The following is an 18,221-nucleotide window of genomic DNA, read 5'->3' on the forward strand; positions in this document are numbered from 1 at the left end:
AAAAAATTAACTCTATGTGTAAGCAAAATATCATAAGTGATTAAACATTTAAATTTCCATCGATCCTATCAATGTCTATTACAGTCACTACATTAAAAAACAAAATTAAAAAATTATTCCAGCTCATTGTGCCTCTATCCATCCGATATTTATATTTACACACATATATATTTTCATCACCCTGATTAATCAATCGGAAGGGTTTTGTAGTTCTCATTTCCAAGCATGTGTATGTAATGCCAATGTATTTCACCTCGTGCGATAATTTAACGCCGTTTTAATGTAAATATATAATTCAGTAAGCGCGTCAACGTTTTCCCATTCTCTAGAACTATCATCTATATATTTTATCTCCACACACATATACACACACTCACTCACACCCACACCAATCATGATTTGCTAATGATCAATATTGAACGATGGTTAAAGTCAAAACTTTCAATACACAGGGAAAATTGTACATTTCCATTCCTCATTTTTATAATTTCCTCCCATCATTAAACCCAAATATCAACCGCTCGACATATTTCCATTCTCAAATCATAAATATTTTAAATCACATACTCCAACAGTCATTAAAAAAAAAATCGATGCTCCAATAATCACAATTTTTATTAATATCTCGAAATCCATATATATATATACATATAGACCTCCAGATTCTTATTGTGTTCAATAAACCTAGAATTGAACGCATGAAATAATAGAAGAGATGATCGAGTTTGTATAGATATGCATGAGCTACTATTCTATTTAGCATTTCGGATAATTCACAAAACCCGTCGATCTGCATACCCGTTTATAGTTAAACTTTCACAAGAGCCATCAGTTTGACGAAACTATTTCATTAAATATTTTGATAGACCAAGTTTCTCAGTCTCACCAAGTTATGTTATTAATACACTACCCAGCAGAACTGTATATATACTTTATATATAATATATATACTCTGTACTGAGTACTTTGTATACCGACAGTAGAATAGATACCCAGTAATACAAGTGATATTGTTCATTTAATTATCAAGTCCTAACAACTAAATCAATGTTAACAGTCTGTGGTATGAATTAATATGTTTAGAAATAATAATTCATCAACTCGTTGTGACGAACAGACAATTATAATTCATAACTAACGCAATAGTTTATAGAATGCTTCAATTTATAACTTACCTACTTGAATTTTAGTCAATAATAATAATAATAATAATTATTATTATTTATTATTGTAATAATATAAATAGAAGAAGCACCTCGTAGTGGATTGTAGTCTGTGTGCTACAGTGCGACAGAATATCTAGTCGGTACAGAGTAGTATGAACACATATTGGACAGTATTGTGTATTATTGTGTAGTATTGTATCTCCATGATGATAACGTTGCTCTTATTCGATTCAATCTATAAAATTTGCATTAATACATATTCAAAGCAGGGCACTTGACCGTTTTATACACAACAACCCATTAGAAGGAATGGTAGAAAATATATATGCATATACTGATGGCAGAAAGGACCGAGAGCTCTGACAAATCATCGACCGCTAACGAGGTTTTATTGTGTACTGTTAAATTAAACGTAATTGCTGTTGAATTAATTAAAGGTTTTGTTTGTTTTTAAATAATATTTATATATTTATTTATCACTAAATATGCAAAGTATATACATTAGGCCATACACATAAATACATAATATTTGATATTTAATATTTAGTGAACGCCTCAAGGGTGTCTAAGAAGAGCAGGTATGATTTAGCTCCAGGCACACGCAATAATTATTCTACGAGCTTTCCTTGTCATGCTGTCTAGGCATTAAGACAATCGCTATACATTGTTTCTTAGGTCGTACAATTATGCATTTATTTACAGACATATTCATCATATACAATTTATATTTTTTATTATTATTATTAGGATTATTATTTATTTGTTTAATATGTATAATATTTTACAATTAACAATTTGTTTGTTTCGGTGACGATTTATGTGAGAAAAAAATTATTATATTTTTAATATCATAATTTTCGTTATGACGACTTACTTTTATTACTAAAGTAATTATTTTTAAAAAGTAAAAGTGAAAGAGTTGCACTTATTTGTTGAATAGAGATTAAAAAATAACGAAATGGAAATAAAATTTAAATAGAAAAAATTTGTTTGACGGAACCACTGGCATTTCAATGATTAAAATTCATTTCTTAATATATTCTAGAGAAAATTCTAGTTTCAAAGAATGTATGTGCTGTATGTTTCAATATTTTTTTTGTACAAACAATTTTTTTTAATACAACTGCAGCAACGCTGAATATTGAAGGCCATTGATTGAAATTTTGTTAGTAATTTTTAGACACCATGAAGTAAAACATTCGAGAGTGATAAATATAAAAATTACGAGTAAAACCCGTCAATTTTACCTGTGAAAGCTACTGGCCCTCTAAAATATTTCATTTTTCATCAGCACTCAGAAAACGGCTGGACAAAATGAGATACTCAAATTTTTTTTCCAAACATGTTTTAAATTGTAATTTATTGTTTCTACTCTTTTAAAAAATTTTCAAGGCTCTACTCTCAAATTTTATTGCAAGTCATAGCTTTTACTTAAAATTAACGCGTAAAATGTTTTATTCAACACAGGCCTGATTTGCGCGCTTTATGACGTCTGCGTTGCGAACCCTAAACAGCTGTTTATCGAACAGTGCAAAGAAGTTGAGTAAAATCAAAATAGATGTCCTCGACTACCATCGGCGTTGTGAAAAGTGAGTGTTGAAATGACATTTCACCACGCGTCTCAAGATTTTTAACTGAGCTCCATCTATTGAACATCGTAAGAACTCGTTAAACGACTTAAAGTTTTTTGTCAAAATCCATGTTGAACGGCTAGTACACTAAATATGGTTACTTCAATTCATCATATGGAAAGTGGGTTATACCACGTGGTTGTGTTGTATTTATTTTATTAATGAATATTGAAATTAATAATTAAAACATCCGAGTAAATTTTAAATCAATTAAATATGAATTCTGAATTTTAAAGCCGATGGTTTGTTGTAATTTTGTGGGTGCACCGTGTCGCTAAACAGCCACAGACTTCGCTTCGCAGATTGTCATTAATCGCGTAAATCAGGCAATTGTTGAATAAAATATAGCGCATAGTAGGACACTCAGATAGTCTTTATTCGGGAAGCGCTTTCGGCCCGTGTATGTAACCCTACGACTCGTGCTGAAAACATTGCCCTCGCCAGATAAAGACTATCTTAGTATCTTAACTATGCAATATACTATTTCAAAATTAATTTTATTTTTCCCTCAGTGGCCTAATTTCGCCTGACCCAATCTCTTCATTACTTAAAATAACATTTATTTGAAAGAACGGAAACTCTTTCACCTTTACCAGCTCCAATAGAGTGGCACAAATATGCAATCTTAAATATTTAAACATGACCAATGAAAAAATATGACCCATCGTCCAGTGCACCTCGAGAATTTCACCGTATTTTCCATTAAATTTATTTATTTTTATTCCATTATCCTTCATTGCCATTAAAGTAATGAAATTTCTTAGGATATCTTCTTTCAGGTTCAGTAGGTGATACGTTTGATGAGATAAGGCAGGAGAAAACTCAATTTTAGTGTGTGCTCCAACCTCAAAAAGAGCACTCTCTTTAAGGTGACTATCGAAACCTTACGGCATTCCGGTCTTATTTTTCTTTGCTTCCATCTTCCTTTAGATTTCCTTTTTTACTTTTTATCAACATCGCTCGCTGATCTTTTGTCGGAAATTTCACCCACCGTGAAACCCATTGACCTCGCATTTCAGTAATTGTGCCGTAAGCACGTTTGTCTTCACAATTCTTATACCTCTTAAAACTTTTCTCTCGACTTATCTCATATCACATATACGCTTGATAAACTTATTTTACACTTAATCTTTATTAATATTTCTTTTCCAAACTCTTAAATCTTAGTCATATATATATTTATATATATACAGTTAGCTAAAAAAAAATCCTTTAGCTTAAACTTTTAATTAACCCGAGTCGAAATACTGTACGTAAATTGAATGTTTTGGATATTAAAAACTTAAATTGACCGTTTTTAATTTATTTTAAACGTTGATTGGAGTATCACGAATCCAAAACGTAATTAAAACCTATATATAGACTTACAATATGGAAATATAAGTAACACTGTAAAAAAAAAAAACGGAGTGAGTCCAAACGGTGTAGGTGTTAAAATTTCCAGTGTTGAAAATATTTAACTTTTTGAATATTTTTGCTTTATTAATCACTACAGTTAAACCCCGTAGGGAAAAAGTATATATCCGTATATATTCGGGCAAATCTGAATATAGGTCGCATATATGAGACATATATTCAATTTTGGCCGTATATATACTTTTTTCGTATGGGACGGTCTTGCTATTAATTAATTAAATTATTGGTGATTAAAATGGTGGGGGAAAATTGTGAAACTTTTAAATAAATTACGTATAACATAGATAATTATTTAAATAAGTACTTACACGGAAAGAATTTTTGTATGAATATTGCCATGTCGTTTATTCAATAGTTACTCTACATCGAGTAATTTTGGGCCATTACGATTTTTTACTTTCAAATTTCGAAATTTTACTCTTTCGGGTGGGTAAAAATCAATCAGATTAATTTTTACTCACAATTACGAGTAAAAATTACCCCTAGCGGCTATCTTAATAAATTCTCTCTAATTCAATTTTTACTCGATAGGTTATGATGAAAAGTTGATGATTCAATTTATAAAATTTATATTGAATTACAATAAAAATTACAATAGACTGAAATTTCTATAAAAATCTAAAACCATCTAATAGCATTAGAATATGACTTGAAATAAACATTTTGAAAAAGAATTGAAAAAAATAAAAATTACTCGTCTTGTATAGAGAAAGAAAAGATACAAAATTTTTTTTAATTTTAAAATAAATATTAAGTTACAGATAGATACAGAGATCGTCTTTTCTTCAAGCCTACGTTTGTGTACGTAACATGTAAGTTATCGCAGGCAAAAGCCGATATTAACCGAAGATTAACGAAGACTACTGAATTATTACTCTGCAGGTTAGAGTAAAAAATACTTTCATAGATTCGAAATTTTATTCGAATTACAAGTAATTTTTCATCATAACATCAATAGGCTTAAAGCAATGCTATATCGGGAAGTAAAAATTAATACACATAGAATAAAAATCGATAGATTCTGATAAAATATTCACAATAACCGATTAAATATGATATCCCAACAGAGTATAAAATCATAGAATTATACCACTTTATCTGCTGTTAAAAAATTACTCACTAGTAGAGCAAAATATAGTCTAGTGATATTAATATTTCAATGAAATATTAAAAGTTGAAATAAAAAATACTAATTTTTTTAAATGGCCTAGGATTACTCGAAATTGCAGAGTATTTTTCATCAAAAAATTTTTTCCGTGCATACGTGGATTTTTTTTACACCGATTTAACACCAGTATTTTAACACTGCCAAATTACACCGCCTACACCGGTGTTATTTCATTTTATTACCGCTCTTTTTACAGTGTGCCAAAAAATTTTATCATCAATTTTGTACTCGTGGATTATAATCACGTCAATTTCCAAAAATTGTTCAGTACGCCCTTTTAGCTCTTAAGGCAGATACCGGAAAAAAATAACGAAGTTACATTTTGGGTACTATCAAAACATTGAACCTTCATTTTGAATTTTCAATCAATTTACGTCTAATATTTCGACTCGGGAACTTTCCAAAAATTAAATCATCACCAAACCAACATTTTGTTATTAAAATGACAAAAAAATAAAACTTTATACACTCATTTAATTATTTTATTAAACGTCCAACATCGTTACCGTTATTTCAACAATTCAAATATATAATATTTATATATTTATAATTTTTATATACCTAATTTTTCAATGCCAAAAATTTATATTTACACTTTATTTGTTATTTAATAACTGTTCATTTATTATTTTTCTTTAATAACTTTAAACCTGCATCGTATAAATAACGATACAATATCTGCCTAAGAGCACAATAGGTCATTTATTATACTTGTTAACAAACGTTTCATACATAAAAATAATAAATAATAGTACAAATTTAACTAGCCTAAAATTTATTGGATGTATTAGTATCCGGTTCCAATTAAACCGCGGGACACAAAGAGAACTTAATATAATAGGTCGCGTTTTAACAAAAGGAACTGAAGATTTCAAATTAGTCTGCACACATAATAACTAATAAGATTAGCAGACGTAACAAACAAAGCACATACATTCGGGCTGTACAGTATGACGATTAATTAATTCCTTGAATTAGCCCCAAAAATCGGAACAATATCCCATTATATTTCAACATGATTGTCTTTGGTCATGGAACACTGGTATAGGACCATCACAAATTTATATTTATCCGCTCATATATTCCCACTCACACTCACGCACGCGAATCCCACATGCGCGATCACTATATATATATATATATATATATGTAATATGTATACATCCATATATGTCTTACACGCATTCACATACTTTGACTTTATCCCAATGTTCACAGCCCTTTGTTATGCCGAGGCTTACAGAACAATCCGAAACCTTCGCCGTACTTACCAAATGCTTTCAATCCATCCTCAGTATCCGATCGAGTATTACCGCTACCAGCAGCAGTGAGAGACAGGGCCTGATAAAACTAGCGCTCCCTTGAACTGCAACAATAAATTACCAAAACATCACATTTTTTTTGTTTCTGAGTCTTTGTTTATAAAATAAATTTAAGCAAGTTTTCGGAAGTGAGTAAATGCAATTTGAGGATATGTAGCAAGTATTAGATTTAGTTCAAATATTTTTCTACTACATGGGAAAAAGTTGTGGTTCTTGTTACAATATTGTAGTAAGACATTTGCACAGTAAAAAATATTGTGTGTGTCGAAAACGGTTTGTGTTAAAAATTGTAGTGTGTTAAACTAACACAAAGTTTGTGTCACTTTATTTTGTAACATAAAAAATGTGTTATACACTTTTTATTAACACATTTTGGGTGTTACTGTGGAATTCTTTGCGCCCTCTTGTGGTGATATTTCAACATAATCTTTGTGTTAAAAAGGAGTTCCACAAAGTTTGTGTCGAAATTTCAACACAAATTTCGTGTCAACCGTTTTTAACACACAAACTGTGTTAATTTTACACAATATTTTTTACTGTGTGTAGCAAGTACTCCAATGTGTAGTAAAGGATACTACATAAATAGTACTGACGTTACTACACGTATGGTTGGCATTTCTTTACCCCAACTTGTAGTAACCTTAACTACAGCTGCTGTTGTAGCAACTACAATTTTTTTCGGTGTAAACAATATTTTAGTAGTTAGGAACGGAATCATAAATTTTGCGGGAGCTGAACTTGAATATTGGTAACAAATATTCGTTTTTTTACTGTGGACCCTCGGAAAATCTTTGGTATTATTAAAAGTATAATTATTAATTTATGATACAGGTCAACATCAGCAAGGTAATTTGTTACTTTTCAAATAGGACTTGCAAATGAAATATTAATTACATGAAAATATGAAAACTTTCTGTTATAAATCCTGACGTGGACCAAAATGACATCTACTTTAAATTAAAAAAATTAACAAAACGTATGTTACGGTTCGATAAAAAATACAAAAAGGCAGGCAGAGAAGTGGGTCACTGTTGACTTTAATTTGAACCCATAATTGGCTCGTCTCGTTAAACAACTAATTATACAGACTCAACCCATAAATTTCCGTCTATCTATATCCGGGAATAATATCTGGAGCGAAATTATCAAGTCAAAGCCACGATCCAATTTTAGTTGGTTCTCTTTATCTGGAATATATGTCTCGAGAGAAAATAGCCGTACAAGAGAAAAAAAACGTCCCTGCGGACAAAACCCATGACTTGTGTGTTCCTTCTTGATTCTTCTATTCTACTACTCTATTCTCTATACCCTGTACTCATTTATTACTCTTTCTCCTTATACTCTTCTGTGCACGTGATGATCCTTCATCGCCTTGTGCTAGCTCTCATTGGAATTGGCTGTTTCAGATATAATCGTGCGGGGACGTTGAGATTCTCTAGCTCTTGTTCTTTTTTTTCTTTCTCTTACTCATTCTTCAACGAACTGAATCCAAGGAGATATAGATACAGGTGCAGATACCAAAACGATTATTTCACGATCCCAGTAAACCATTGGATTCACCACTGACCCAAGAGAAAAGTCGAGTAGAACGCGCTTATTGTTGTAACACACACACATACACACATAGACAGACACACACCAGAGCCCTAGGCCACAGAGCAAAAGACAAAGCCAGCTAACCAACGTACATTCGACTGAGACGAGCAAAAAAACGGTATCACGGGCGATGGAAAATGCGAGAGGTGTAGCGAGAGAAAACTCAACGTCCTATATAGAGTTTTACTTCGTTGAACGATTCGTCTAACGAGAAAATCGAAGATGGTTAAGAGCAATTTCTTCGAGTCGTTCCCCAGCTTTTCCGGTCCACCCACCCACCTCCCCCTCGTCGCTATTTTTTCATTCCTTTTTCTTTCACTCATTCCATTTATTCGTTATTCTATACACAGCAGTCTAGCGCCTGAACTCGGTACTAGCACCTGAATCTGCCACCGATTTACCGCCAAGTTTCCGCCTTGTCGTCATTCGCACGTACCTGCCTTCCGTTACTTTTTCCCATCACTGTTTTTACCACCTTTTTTCACTTTTATTTCCTGCTTCTTATCCTCTGCGTTACTTTTTCTGTGTATCCCACCTTTTATATATTTATATATATATACAGGTATACATTTAATGAAACGTAACGTTCAACAAGTTCAATTGAAATATTCAATTGCGGATAATAGGATTTTTTCTATTACTCGAAATATAATGAACACAATTATCCGCATAATCCAGCAGGACCTAAATTTTCAATAATGGATTTGAACAAATTAGCGACAAAATAAAAATACGAGGTAGTGATTCTTGTATTTTAAAAATTTTTGAAAATTCGCGGGTTCTAAAAAAATTTTATCGCACTAAAGACAAAATATAATTTATAGAGGCCATTTATTTCAGTAAGAATTAACATACTTCGAGGAGACCAAAATAAAATTCATAAATAAGGACACTAATTGTCATTTCGCTGGCCATTAATTAAAGCACTTGGTCATTAAATTAAAATTCATAATGACAATAATTTGAAGTTAAATTGGCGCTTAAATAAGCCTTGGCGGTAATGATTTAAAGGAAGATAAGTAATAAAAAAGTAAGAGGATAAGAAACAGGAAGAGCAAAAGAAAACAAGTTGGGATGAACGAGACAAGAAGCTCGAGGTAGTTAGTTGGGTGTTTACGCGTGGCATCTATTTAACGTTTACTTCTCGGGCGAGGGTTAATTTAAATCGCAATTAGACAGTAACTTATGGTACTCGGGGCAGGGGGGAGCTCGGGAAACGGGCAGGCACGCCGCTAGCTATAAGCTACGGTTCTAAGGCTAAGAGTAAGAGCTAAGTACGCTGTTGTAAATTATTGTTTTAATTTCTGCTCGCGTACCGTCTTCTGAGATGTGTCCGAGGTCGTATCTGCGCACCACTACGACAACTAGTGGCTAATTTTACGAGCTTGTAAAATCTATATAAACTTACTAGTTTGCTTCAACGCCGACTACGATAAGTGATTTTAATTAGCTATTTATTTTAAGTACTACTGTAACAATTATTACTCTAGTAATAATACGCATCCGTAATTAATGATAATTACTGCGGGATTATAACAAATATTATACTCTAATTACTTTACTACATTTTTAATTATCGTTATCTATAACAATAATGAATGAATTGATAGTCATACAGTCAATGCGAGCATTTTTTCGAATTTCGGAAGGTCGATGGTTCGATTCTCGGCCACGGTATTTTTTTAACTGGAAAATTTGAGCCGAACACGCGGCTGACGAAAACGCGACTCGCTACCCTTCTGTGGTCCGTTTGAATTTTTTTTCACCAGAACGGATATTTTGATTGAAATAGAAATTAAAAAAATTGAATTTATCATTTGATTTTTGGTTTTCAAAAAGCATCAAATACAAGAAGTAGGTCCATCGTAAACCGCTGCCTTATTTTTGAGTCTTGCTACCCACTTAGATTACGAAATGACCCAATGAACCAAAGTAATGACCCGATCTGAATTTGAAATTTGAAACAAGCAGTCGCTTTCAAAAATTCTGAAACTAGAGCTCCTGGTATTATTTGAATTTTTTCTAAGATCGAACCAATGAAACCCGAGTTCCTATCTTGAGAATATGGTTCAATCTATGGTAGTATTGATTCCATTCATACAAAGGCCGTGACGTAGCCATTTTGTCTTATAAAACTACGGATCTATTCATCCAGACCAAGAATCGCAATAACTTCTCGGTAATTTTATATTTTCCAGTCAAGTAATTCTAATTTTAGTGTATTCGTAGTTCGATCTAAATTTGAAGATGATAATTGTACCGCTGAATTAATGGTTTTATTTAGTCATTTATTGACAGAGGATAAGAATACACACAATTATTGAATGACGATCAGCATTTATTGAATTAAAAACCGTTGATTGACTTGCAAAGTGTAATGAGCGACGAGGAATACTATTATTACAAGTTAGTATAACTTTAGATACGGATCAGAATGATTAGAAATAAATAATTGTTGTACCGGAATACCCGAGTCGGTTAATTGATAATCCCATTATCGTACTGGGAACTGTAAACGTCGAGTAAATTGAATTTACCGTCAACGATCGGTGGTTTAAACCAAATTCAAGCCGTTTCACTCTACTGCTACTACGATAATTAGAGAATCGGTCTCCGGTAATGAGAAACTGCTGTAATTATTAAGTCACGAGTTTTTTTCGTTAAAAAGTTAATGGAAAAAATAAAAGTTGAAGAAAGTCAGCGTTTAAATACTGACCTATTTATCCATTTCCTTTATTTCGGTTTACTTGAAAATCGTTTAAATACTAAGTCACTTACCTTCGACGTTCGTGTCGCGTACGTCTATCACCGCTTCACGGGCTCTACTACTCGTTCGAACTGTGGATCTGCATCTTCAATTAAGTAAATTAATAAAAATATAAGTGAGTTTTTTCTTTAGGTGTTTTATATTTTTAGTCGCTGGCATTTAATTCACTTACTTGATACTGCTTTTTCCACTTGAAAGATGATGGGGCCCCAGTTCCAACCGTAAACTTGATATTGTTGTCACTAGTTGATCACGATGGCTTATCGTTCTCGTTGAATCTGCTTCCACCTATAAAATTTACGAACAAAATAATAGGAGGTGAATAATTTTTTAAATTTCAATCTAATGAAAAATCTTGTCCGTGGATTGTTTATGACTTTTTTTTCTTTTTTCAATGTCTTGATTGGCTTTCTGAGGGTGATAGCAAAATTTCAAACGACTTGGAGGGGTTTTAAATCATACACTGTAAAAGTTTGCAGAACGAACGCGAATTAAAACTGGAGTGAATGCCGAGCGGATGTGAAATTTACTCCAAAGGGGAGTACATTTTAATATTAAAATTCCGAATCAAAGTGAATGTGGATTGAAATAAAATCCAGAGAACTCCGAAATCACTCCGTTGAAAAAAAAAACTCCCTATTTACTCCGAATGCGGAGTGATTTTTTTTAAACTTCAGAACGAGTTAATTCTGATTAAAATAAAATCCGTAATCACTCCGAATTCACTCCTGATTTTTCACAGAAATTAAATACTTTTGTAGTTATTTTTTAAAAATTTTAGATACTCAAAACTTTTTTCAAATTTACAATAAACAAATTGTTTTTACGTTTCTACTCTCAATTTGTATTAAAAAAAAATTACAAACTTCGTAATTATTTTTATCAAATAATGAGTAAATGATTCCCATATTTTTTTGGTTAAAAAAAACTTCAATTTACTTCCGTGTAATTAGAGAAAAACCGACGAGTATGAGTTTTACTTAATTTAATATTTTTTTTTTTTTTAAATAAGACAGCTATTAAATTTTTTCATTTGATAAAATAATTTTCAATATTTATAGAGCGAATCAATTAGTAAATTACTGTGAAAAAAAATTATCCGATTATAATAAAAAATGTTGCCAATGAGAATTAATAAGAAAAGCTTAAAGCTATTACGCTGCTTCGTTGATTGGAGTTTTGGTTCATTAACTCAATTCATACTTGTCTTTATATAATGACCGTTAATTAATTACTAAAAATATTTACTTCAAATAATAATAATTATTATTATTATCGATTATATTTTGTGATAGAAATTTTTTCTATTGGGAAATAATTTCTTTGTTACATCCCCCATGAAAAGATCTTATAAAATATGTATATATAATTATACAATAAATATGAATGTGATGATATAAAAAAAAAGTATATATTTCATATATTTTTTTAATATTTTCATGCATATATTTTTAATATATTCTAAGATAAATTTTTAATATATTTAAATAACATTTAAAATATATATGAAAATCGGCCAAAAGTTAACTATTAACAATATATTTTTTATACATATTTATATACTTATTATGTATTATTAATATATTTTTTGTATCCTAAGAATATATATTTTAAATATTTCAACATATATTTTTTTCATAAATTTTTTTCATGGGGGTTAAAATATATAAATAAAAGTAATTTGGAACTAATAGGACACAACGGACTACCAAAAGTTTTGTAAAAAATAGTTATTTCTTTTTCATGATACCAGCATCGAAACTTGAAGTTTCAGTGTCTCTACATCCCGTCGAAACAAGCTAATTTCAAGTCGATGCTGCAAACAACTGCTAGAGAATTTGTAATTCAAAAATACCTTCGTACAGCGGGCAGAAACATGCGTGTTTCTTCCCTTGGCAAGAAGCACAATTGTTTCTGCCTCGTGTTAGTTATATTTAATGTTTATTTGCAGCCTTATTACTCTCGTTTGTTTACTTGTCACTTCAGTTTACTCATTTCATTTTTTAAGAGACAGTTTTAATTAACCAAATAAAATTACTAAAAAATGAGTGATAATCACATTTTTGTCATATCAACTGCGAAAGTTGAATTTTCAAGCAACATGCAGAGGGTGCAAACTATACAATTTCTGGCAATCTATAGTTTGGTTAACTTTTCTCGAATTTGTATAGAAAAGTAACTTCTCTCTCTCTATCTGTCTCTAAATTCTAGACGACTTGAAACATTTTTGACTGTTTCTCTCTCAAATTCAACTTTCGCCGTTAATATGACAAAAAATTTTGTTCGATACTTTATGTTCAAAGGTAGGAACCCTGACAGACTTGAAGTGCAGGCACGCGTTTGAGGCTATGGATACATTCTCATGAAGATCTCGTACTATATCCGATCTTTATAAGAAAACGCCCATAGTCTCAAACTCGTGACATCACTTCAAGTCGTCAGAATCCCTAGCGTTCCGCATACGTATCGAAAATAACTATTTTCATTCTCTAACAGTTCTCCGCATCATCGACTTTAAATTAACTTGTTTCTTACTGGCTGCTGACACTGAATCTTAAAGTTCCGATGCAGGTAATCATGAAAAATATTGTGTGTGACTCAGGATAAAATCCGATTTCAGACCACGGGTGATGTCAGCCCTCGCCTGCGGCTCGGGCAGCCAACCTCACCCTAGTCTGAAATCGTCTTGTTTCATCCCTTGTCACACAATATACTATTTCACTAAAATTAAAAAAAAATAAACATATACCTCAACTTCATTGATGAACCATTTCATTTCTGCAGGTGGATAAGATTTTGAGCTTGTGCAATTAAGTGATAAAATGTCACCGCTCGCATAAGATTTTTCTTGGCCCGTAATCGCAGGGCCGATGGCTGGCATTACTGTCATTAAAAAAACATATTACATATTTATAATTATATATATGAGCATAAAGTAATGAGGGATAAGATTGAATAAAATAAAAATATTTTTTTTTCTTTCCATTAATTATTTGCATTAACCGCTTTGGATTTAATTCATGCAAACGCGCTATTAAAACTGGAATCTCAATTAAGTTGCTACTCGAGGGCATTTTTATGTTATAATTATATCATGCACCAGAACTCGGTGGGTTATGGATCGTCCAATTATTCATCCTCATTAAAAAAAATAAATTTTAATAATAAAAAAGTTATGCTTGTTAACTTTCGTTTTTCACAATAAAAAATCTAAACGTCTTTCGTTCTATTCCTATCTTAATTAATATTAATTAAACATTATTATTATTTCGTGTTTATTAAATTATTTATCGACAAATTTTCATTTCCGATTTCCGGGCTATCAAACTAAATTTAAACTAATTCATTGCGCGGAACGCGAGCTCTAAAAATCTTTCAACATAAAAAAAAAAAATTTCAAAAAAAAAAAACTTACTGGTTAATAAAAAAATTAATTACTAATTTGCTCTTGTTCTTTTAACTCCGATAAAGTCTTTCCTACCTTTGACATGGCTCTAAATAATCATAAATTTAATTAATTTTCAGCTTTATCTCTACAATAATTTAATTAAAAGAACATCAACTCTTATTACAACCAGTATTTAATTTTGTTAACAGAATGCAGACAATGTACATGTATATCATTGTTATCTCAACAATTTATTATTAAAAATAACTGACGTAAAAGTATCAGCAGTACAGATACAGTGCCACGTTTTCCGATAGACGGAAATAAGTCTCTTAATGAATTTATCGCGATTTTGACGTCTTTGTAGCTGGACTTAAAATTAAATAACGCAATCAATAGAGTCGTAGGAAAAGAATTTATACGGAAAGAAAAATATTGTCAGAATTACTATTCAATGTATATTCAAATGACGTATCTTTATCTACTATTAATAATATATAATATAATATATTTACTATTTATCTAATAGTAAGCCTCACGCAAGAACATCCGTAAGTAAGATGAGTATACAGCGTATAGCCAAAATATCGATACGTATACTTACTCTGACAATATTTTTCTCTCCGTGTACACTGATAAAGGATTTCTTTGTATTTAAAAAATATTTCTTACTATTTAAGACATGATTTCTTAATAGTTAAGAAATCATTTTTTAAGACATGATTTCTTAACTATTAAATACCAAGAAATATTTTTAAATAGGGGAGGAGGGGGCAAAGTGGGCCCCTCAAAATTTTCTATACGCCAATAAATTCAGACGGATAATAAGCTTATCGAAATTTCTTATATGATGAGGGCTAAAATAAGCCACCAAAACTGTTCGTTAAATATAATTTATTAAGAAAGTTAAAGATAATAAAATTACGTTTTAAAATTATATCGCAGCGGACTATTAAAATGACTTTTGTATTATTGAAATACAATCGTTTTATAGTTATTTGCAAATATCACACGTGTAAAGAATAAAAAATATTAAATCCGATATTTGTTGGAGGGCCGACTTTGCCCCTAATTTTCGACATTTCAATTTTAATGGACGCAGCATAATGAAGTGAAAAGAAGTAAGCGCGTAAAAAAAATTAATGATATTATAATCATTTTCCTTAAGGGGTCCACTCTGCCCCCCTCTCCCCTACTAAGGAATCTTTCTATCAGTGTAGAGATTGTAGTATAGTGACAATATGTTTATACGGACTTACAGTTTTAGGGAGCCTTCTAAAGCCAAAAGGGCCTATAATTTTTTATATCGATCATTTTGAAGACTTATTTTGAAGCCAAAAATTAAAAACAAAAAAAAATCCATAGTTCAAAGCTGTATAAAATTATGTCTTTTTGGAATTAGTAACGCGATTTAAAAAATAAATTTTCTCCATCGACATTAAATGTGTCCTATAGATACACGTGTTTAGTTTCCACATAACAGAATTTCTCTGGTCGAGTTTCACCGACAGTTTAATCGTAAACACGTCGACGATCTCGTATGGTCACGATACATGAGTACTTGTAGTCACCTAGATTTGATACTCGTGTGTAAATATATGTATTTATATCTGTATCTGTATCTAAATCTATGTCTATCTTTGTATCTATATATAGTATGTGTATACATAGAGAGAAATAAAAATGTAGGAATGAATATACGATGTATAGAGGGAGAACATTGGAGATAAGGTGGACAAATTGCTTACGATCGATTGCCGGACGCTCATGATAATTGCTTCCCGATAGCGATTCCACGTTAGCATTTTTTTATAAAACGTTTTTTCGCTCTACTTCAATTAATCTAGGGTTTTTTTTGGCTGGTTTGACCTTTTTTTAACTCACCAACTACTTCCATGTACGCTTCACCGTAAGTTGATGCAAAGTGTGGAGCCTCTGCGCTCACTTCGCATTTGTATACGCCAGTGGTATCTAAATTAACTCGCTGGAGAATAACGCGCGAACCATCTGAGTTCCGGTGCTGAAACACAAAAAAATATATTATTCACAGTTTGATATTTATTGACAATTATTTATGCTCGTAATGAAACACTTGTGGAATCACTTTATCGATAGTTTCAAAATGAATAAATTTAACAATTAGTAGAGACACAATTCAACAATTAGTATCAACTAACACTAACTTTTAAAGTATGGTACTTGTTATTCATTATTTGTTGAATTTATTGAGGGGTTAAATATACAGAGAGAAATAATTGATTAAAAAATTTATGAAACAATGAAATATATAATAATAGAATGGTATTAAAGAGAACCGCGACTTGGGAAGATGAATTTTCTATGGGTTGTTTGTGTACTTCCATTTATTTGTTCGTGCGAATCAAACTCTCTATACCTTCATAATTCTCTTTTGTTTTTTACGCGTATATTACATCAGAGTTTTTTTTTTTTTAATTCGGAATCTCAATCTCTCTTTTACATTTTTTCTTTCAATTCATTTTTAAATCCCGTCAGTGTGCAATGGACATACAGATCAAATAGATAACGTGTAAATTCATTCAGCAAGTTTTAGATAGTTTTTTTTTTTTACTATTATTTTTTTTTTTCCAAAGATTCATGCAGAATTTAATTTTAATAAAAAGTATCAGAAAAAAAAAAAAAACAAAATAAAAACGAATAAACCGCGTTGTTAAAAAAGGTAACGAAGCGGTAAAAGAACTTTTCATTTTATTTTTTATGAAATAGAAAATAACATTTAATTGGATCGATTGTAACTTTCCACAAAATTGTTCTTCAGCCCTTTTTTTTTTATTTTTCACCGAAAACAAAAAGCAGAGAACGAATTAATTGCTTTAAATATATTTTCCGACAACTTGAATTCATTTGAATTTCATAAGCGAAATTTTCGGGAGAACAAAAAGGTCTTTAGATTAAAACTACCAATTAATTGAGACTTAAGTTAACAAAAGACGTACATACAGTTATTAATTTTTGAAAATGATAATAATAATAATAATATTCGCTAAATGTGCGTTGAATGCAAACTATTGATGGCAACTTAATCTCTTTCAACAAATTACCAGCGCGTTGGCTTTACTTCTGTGCAGTCAATATTGAGGAACGAAAATGGAAAATAGACACCAGATATGGTAAATTACAACTCGGTTGCACGTCAAAGCATCTGATAAAATTTAAAACGTTTCAAAATTCTTTTTTTAAATTTTCAATAGCTTTACATTTTTTACTACTTTTTAACATTTATCGTTTTTCGTTACAATGAAATTTTTTTTTGCCTAAACAAAAAAAGTTTTTGATGAAATAATAGCACGTGGAATTATAAAATGCAATGTAAAACAAACCGGAGTAAGTCCAGGCGGTGTAGGTGTTGAAATTTTCGGTGTTAAAATAACGCCATCGCCGGTGTAAATATTCTTTACCGGTATTAAAAAAATTCCTCGGTGTTAAAATATTTTACTCTGGGAATATTTTTACTTACTCGGTCACTACAGTTAATTAGTGTCTGTATTAATTCATTAAATTATTGGTGATTGAAATGGTGGGTGTAAAATTGTGTAATTTTTAAATAAATTACGTATAACATAAGTAATTATTTAAATAAGTACACAGCAAAATTTAAAATTCCTCCAGATAATATTCATTAAATTTTTATACACTGTAAAAAATGCCCGGGGTAAGTCCAAGCGGTGTAGGTGTTAAAATTTGCGGTGTTAAATTTCAACACCAAAAGTGGTGTTAAAATAACGTCG

At 31.0% G+C, this 18,221-nt stretch overlaps 1 protein-coding gene across 3 annotated transcripts in view; it reads right to left on the bottom strand.

Moving 5' to 3' along the window:
- Nucleotides 1–1,629: 1,629 nt before the first annotated feature.
- Nucleotides 1,630–18,221, bottom strand: part of LOC130678600 (uncharacterized) — a 128,297-nt gene continuing 111,705 nt past the window's right edge. For all 3 annotated transcript variants that reach the window (XM_057485924.1, XM_057485925.1, XM_057485923.1), the window contains 5 exons: nucleotides 16,339–16,474; nucleotides 13,816–13,949; nucleotides 11,239–11,354; nucleotides 11,078–11,151; nucleotides 1,630–6,747 (listed from right to left, as the gene is read on the bottom strand). In XM_057485924.1, coding sequence (XP_057341907.1) covers nucleotides 6,662–6,747; nucleotides 11,078–11,151; nucleotides 11,239–11,354; nucleotides 13,816–13,949; nucleotides 16,339–16,474 — 546 coding nt within the window. In that variant the 3' untranslated portion in view covers nucleotides 1,630–6,661. The remainder of the gene's footprint in view (nucleotides 6,748–11,077; nucleotides 11,152–11,238; nucleotides 11,355–13,815; nucleotides 13,950–16,338; nucleotides 16,475–18,221) is intronic.

This window comes from Microplitis mediator, chromosome 2 (genome assembly GCF_029852145.1).
Source record: "Microplitis mediator isolate UGA2020A chromosome 2, iyMicMedi2.1, whole genome shotgun sequence".
Lineage (NCBI taxonomy): Eukaryota > Metazoa > Arthropoda > Insecta > Hymenoptera > Braconidae > Microplitis > Microplitis mediator.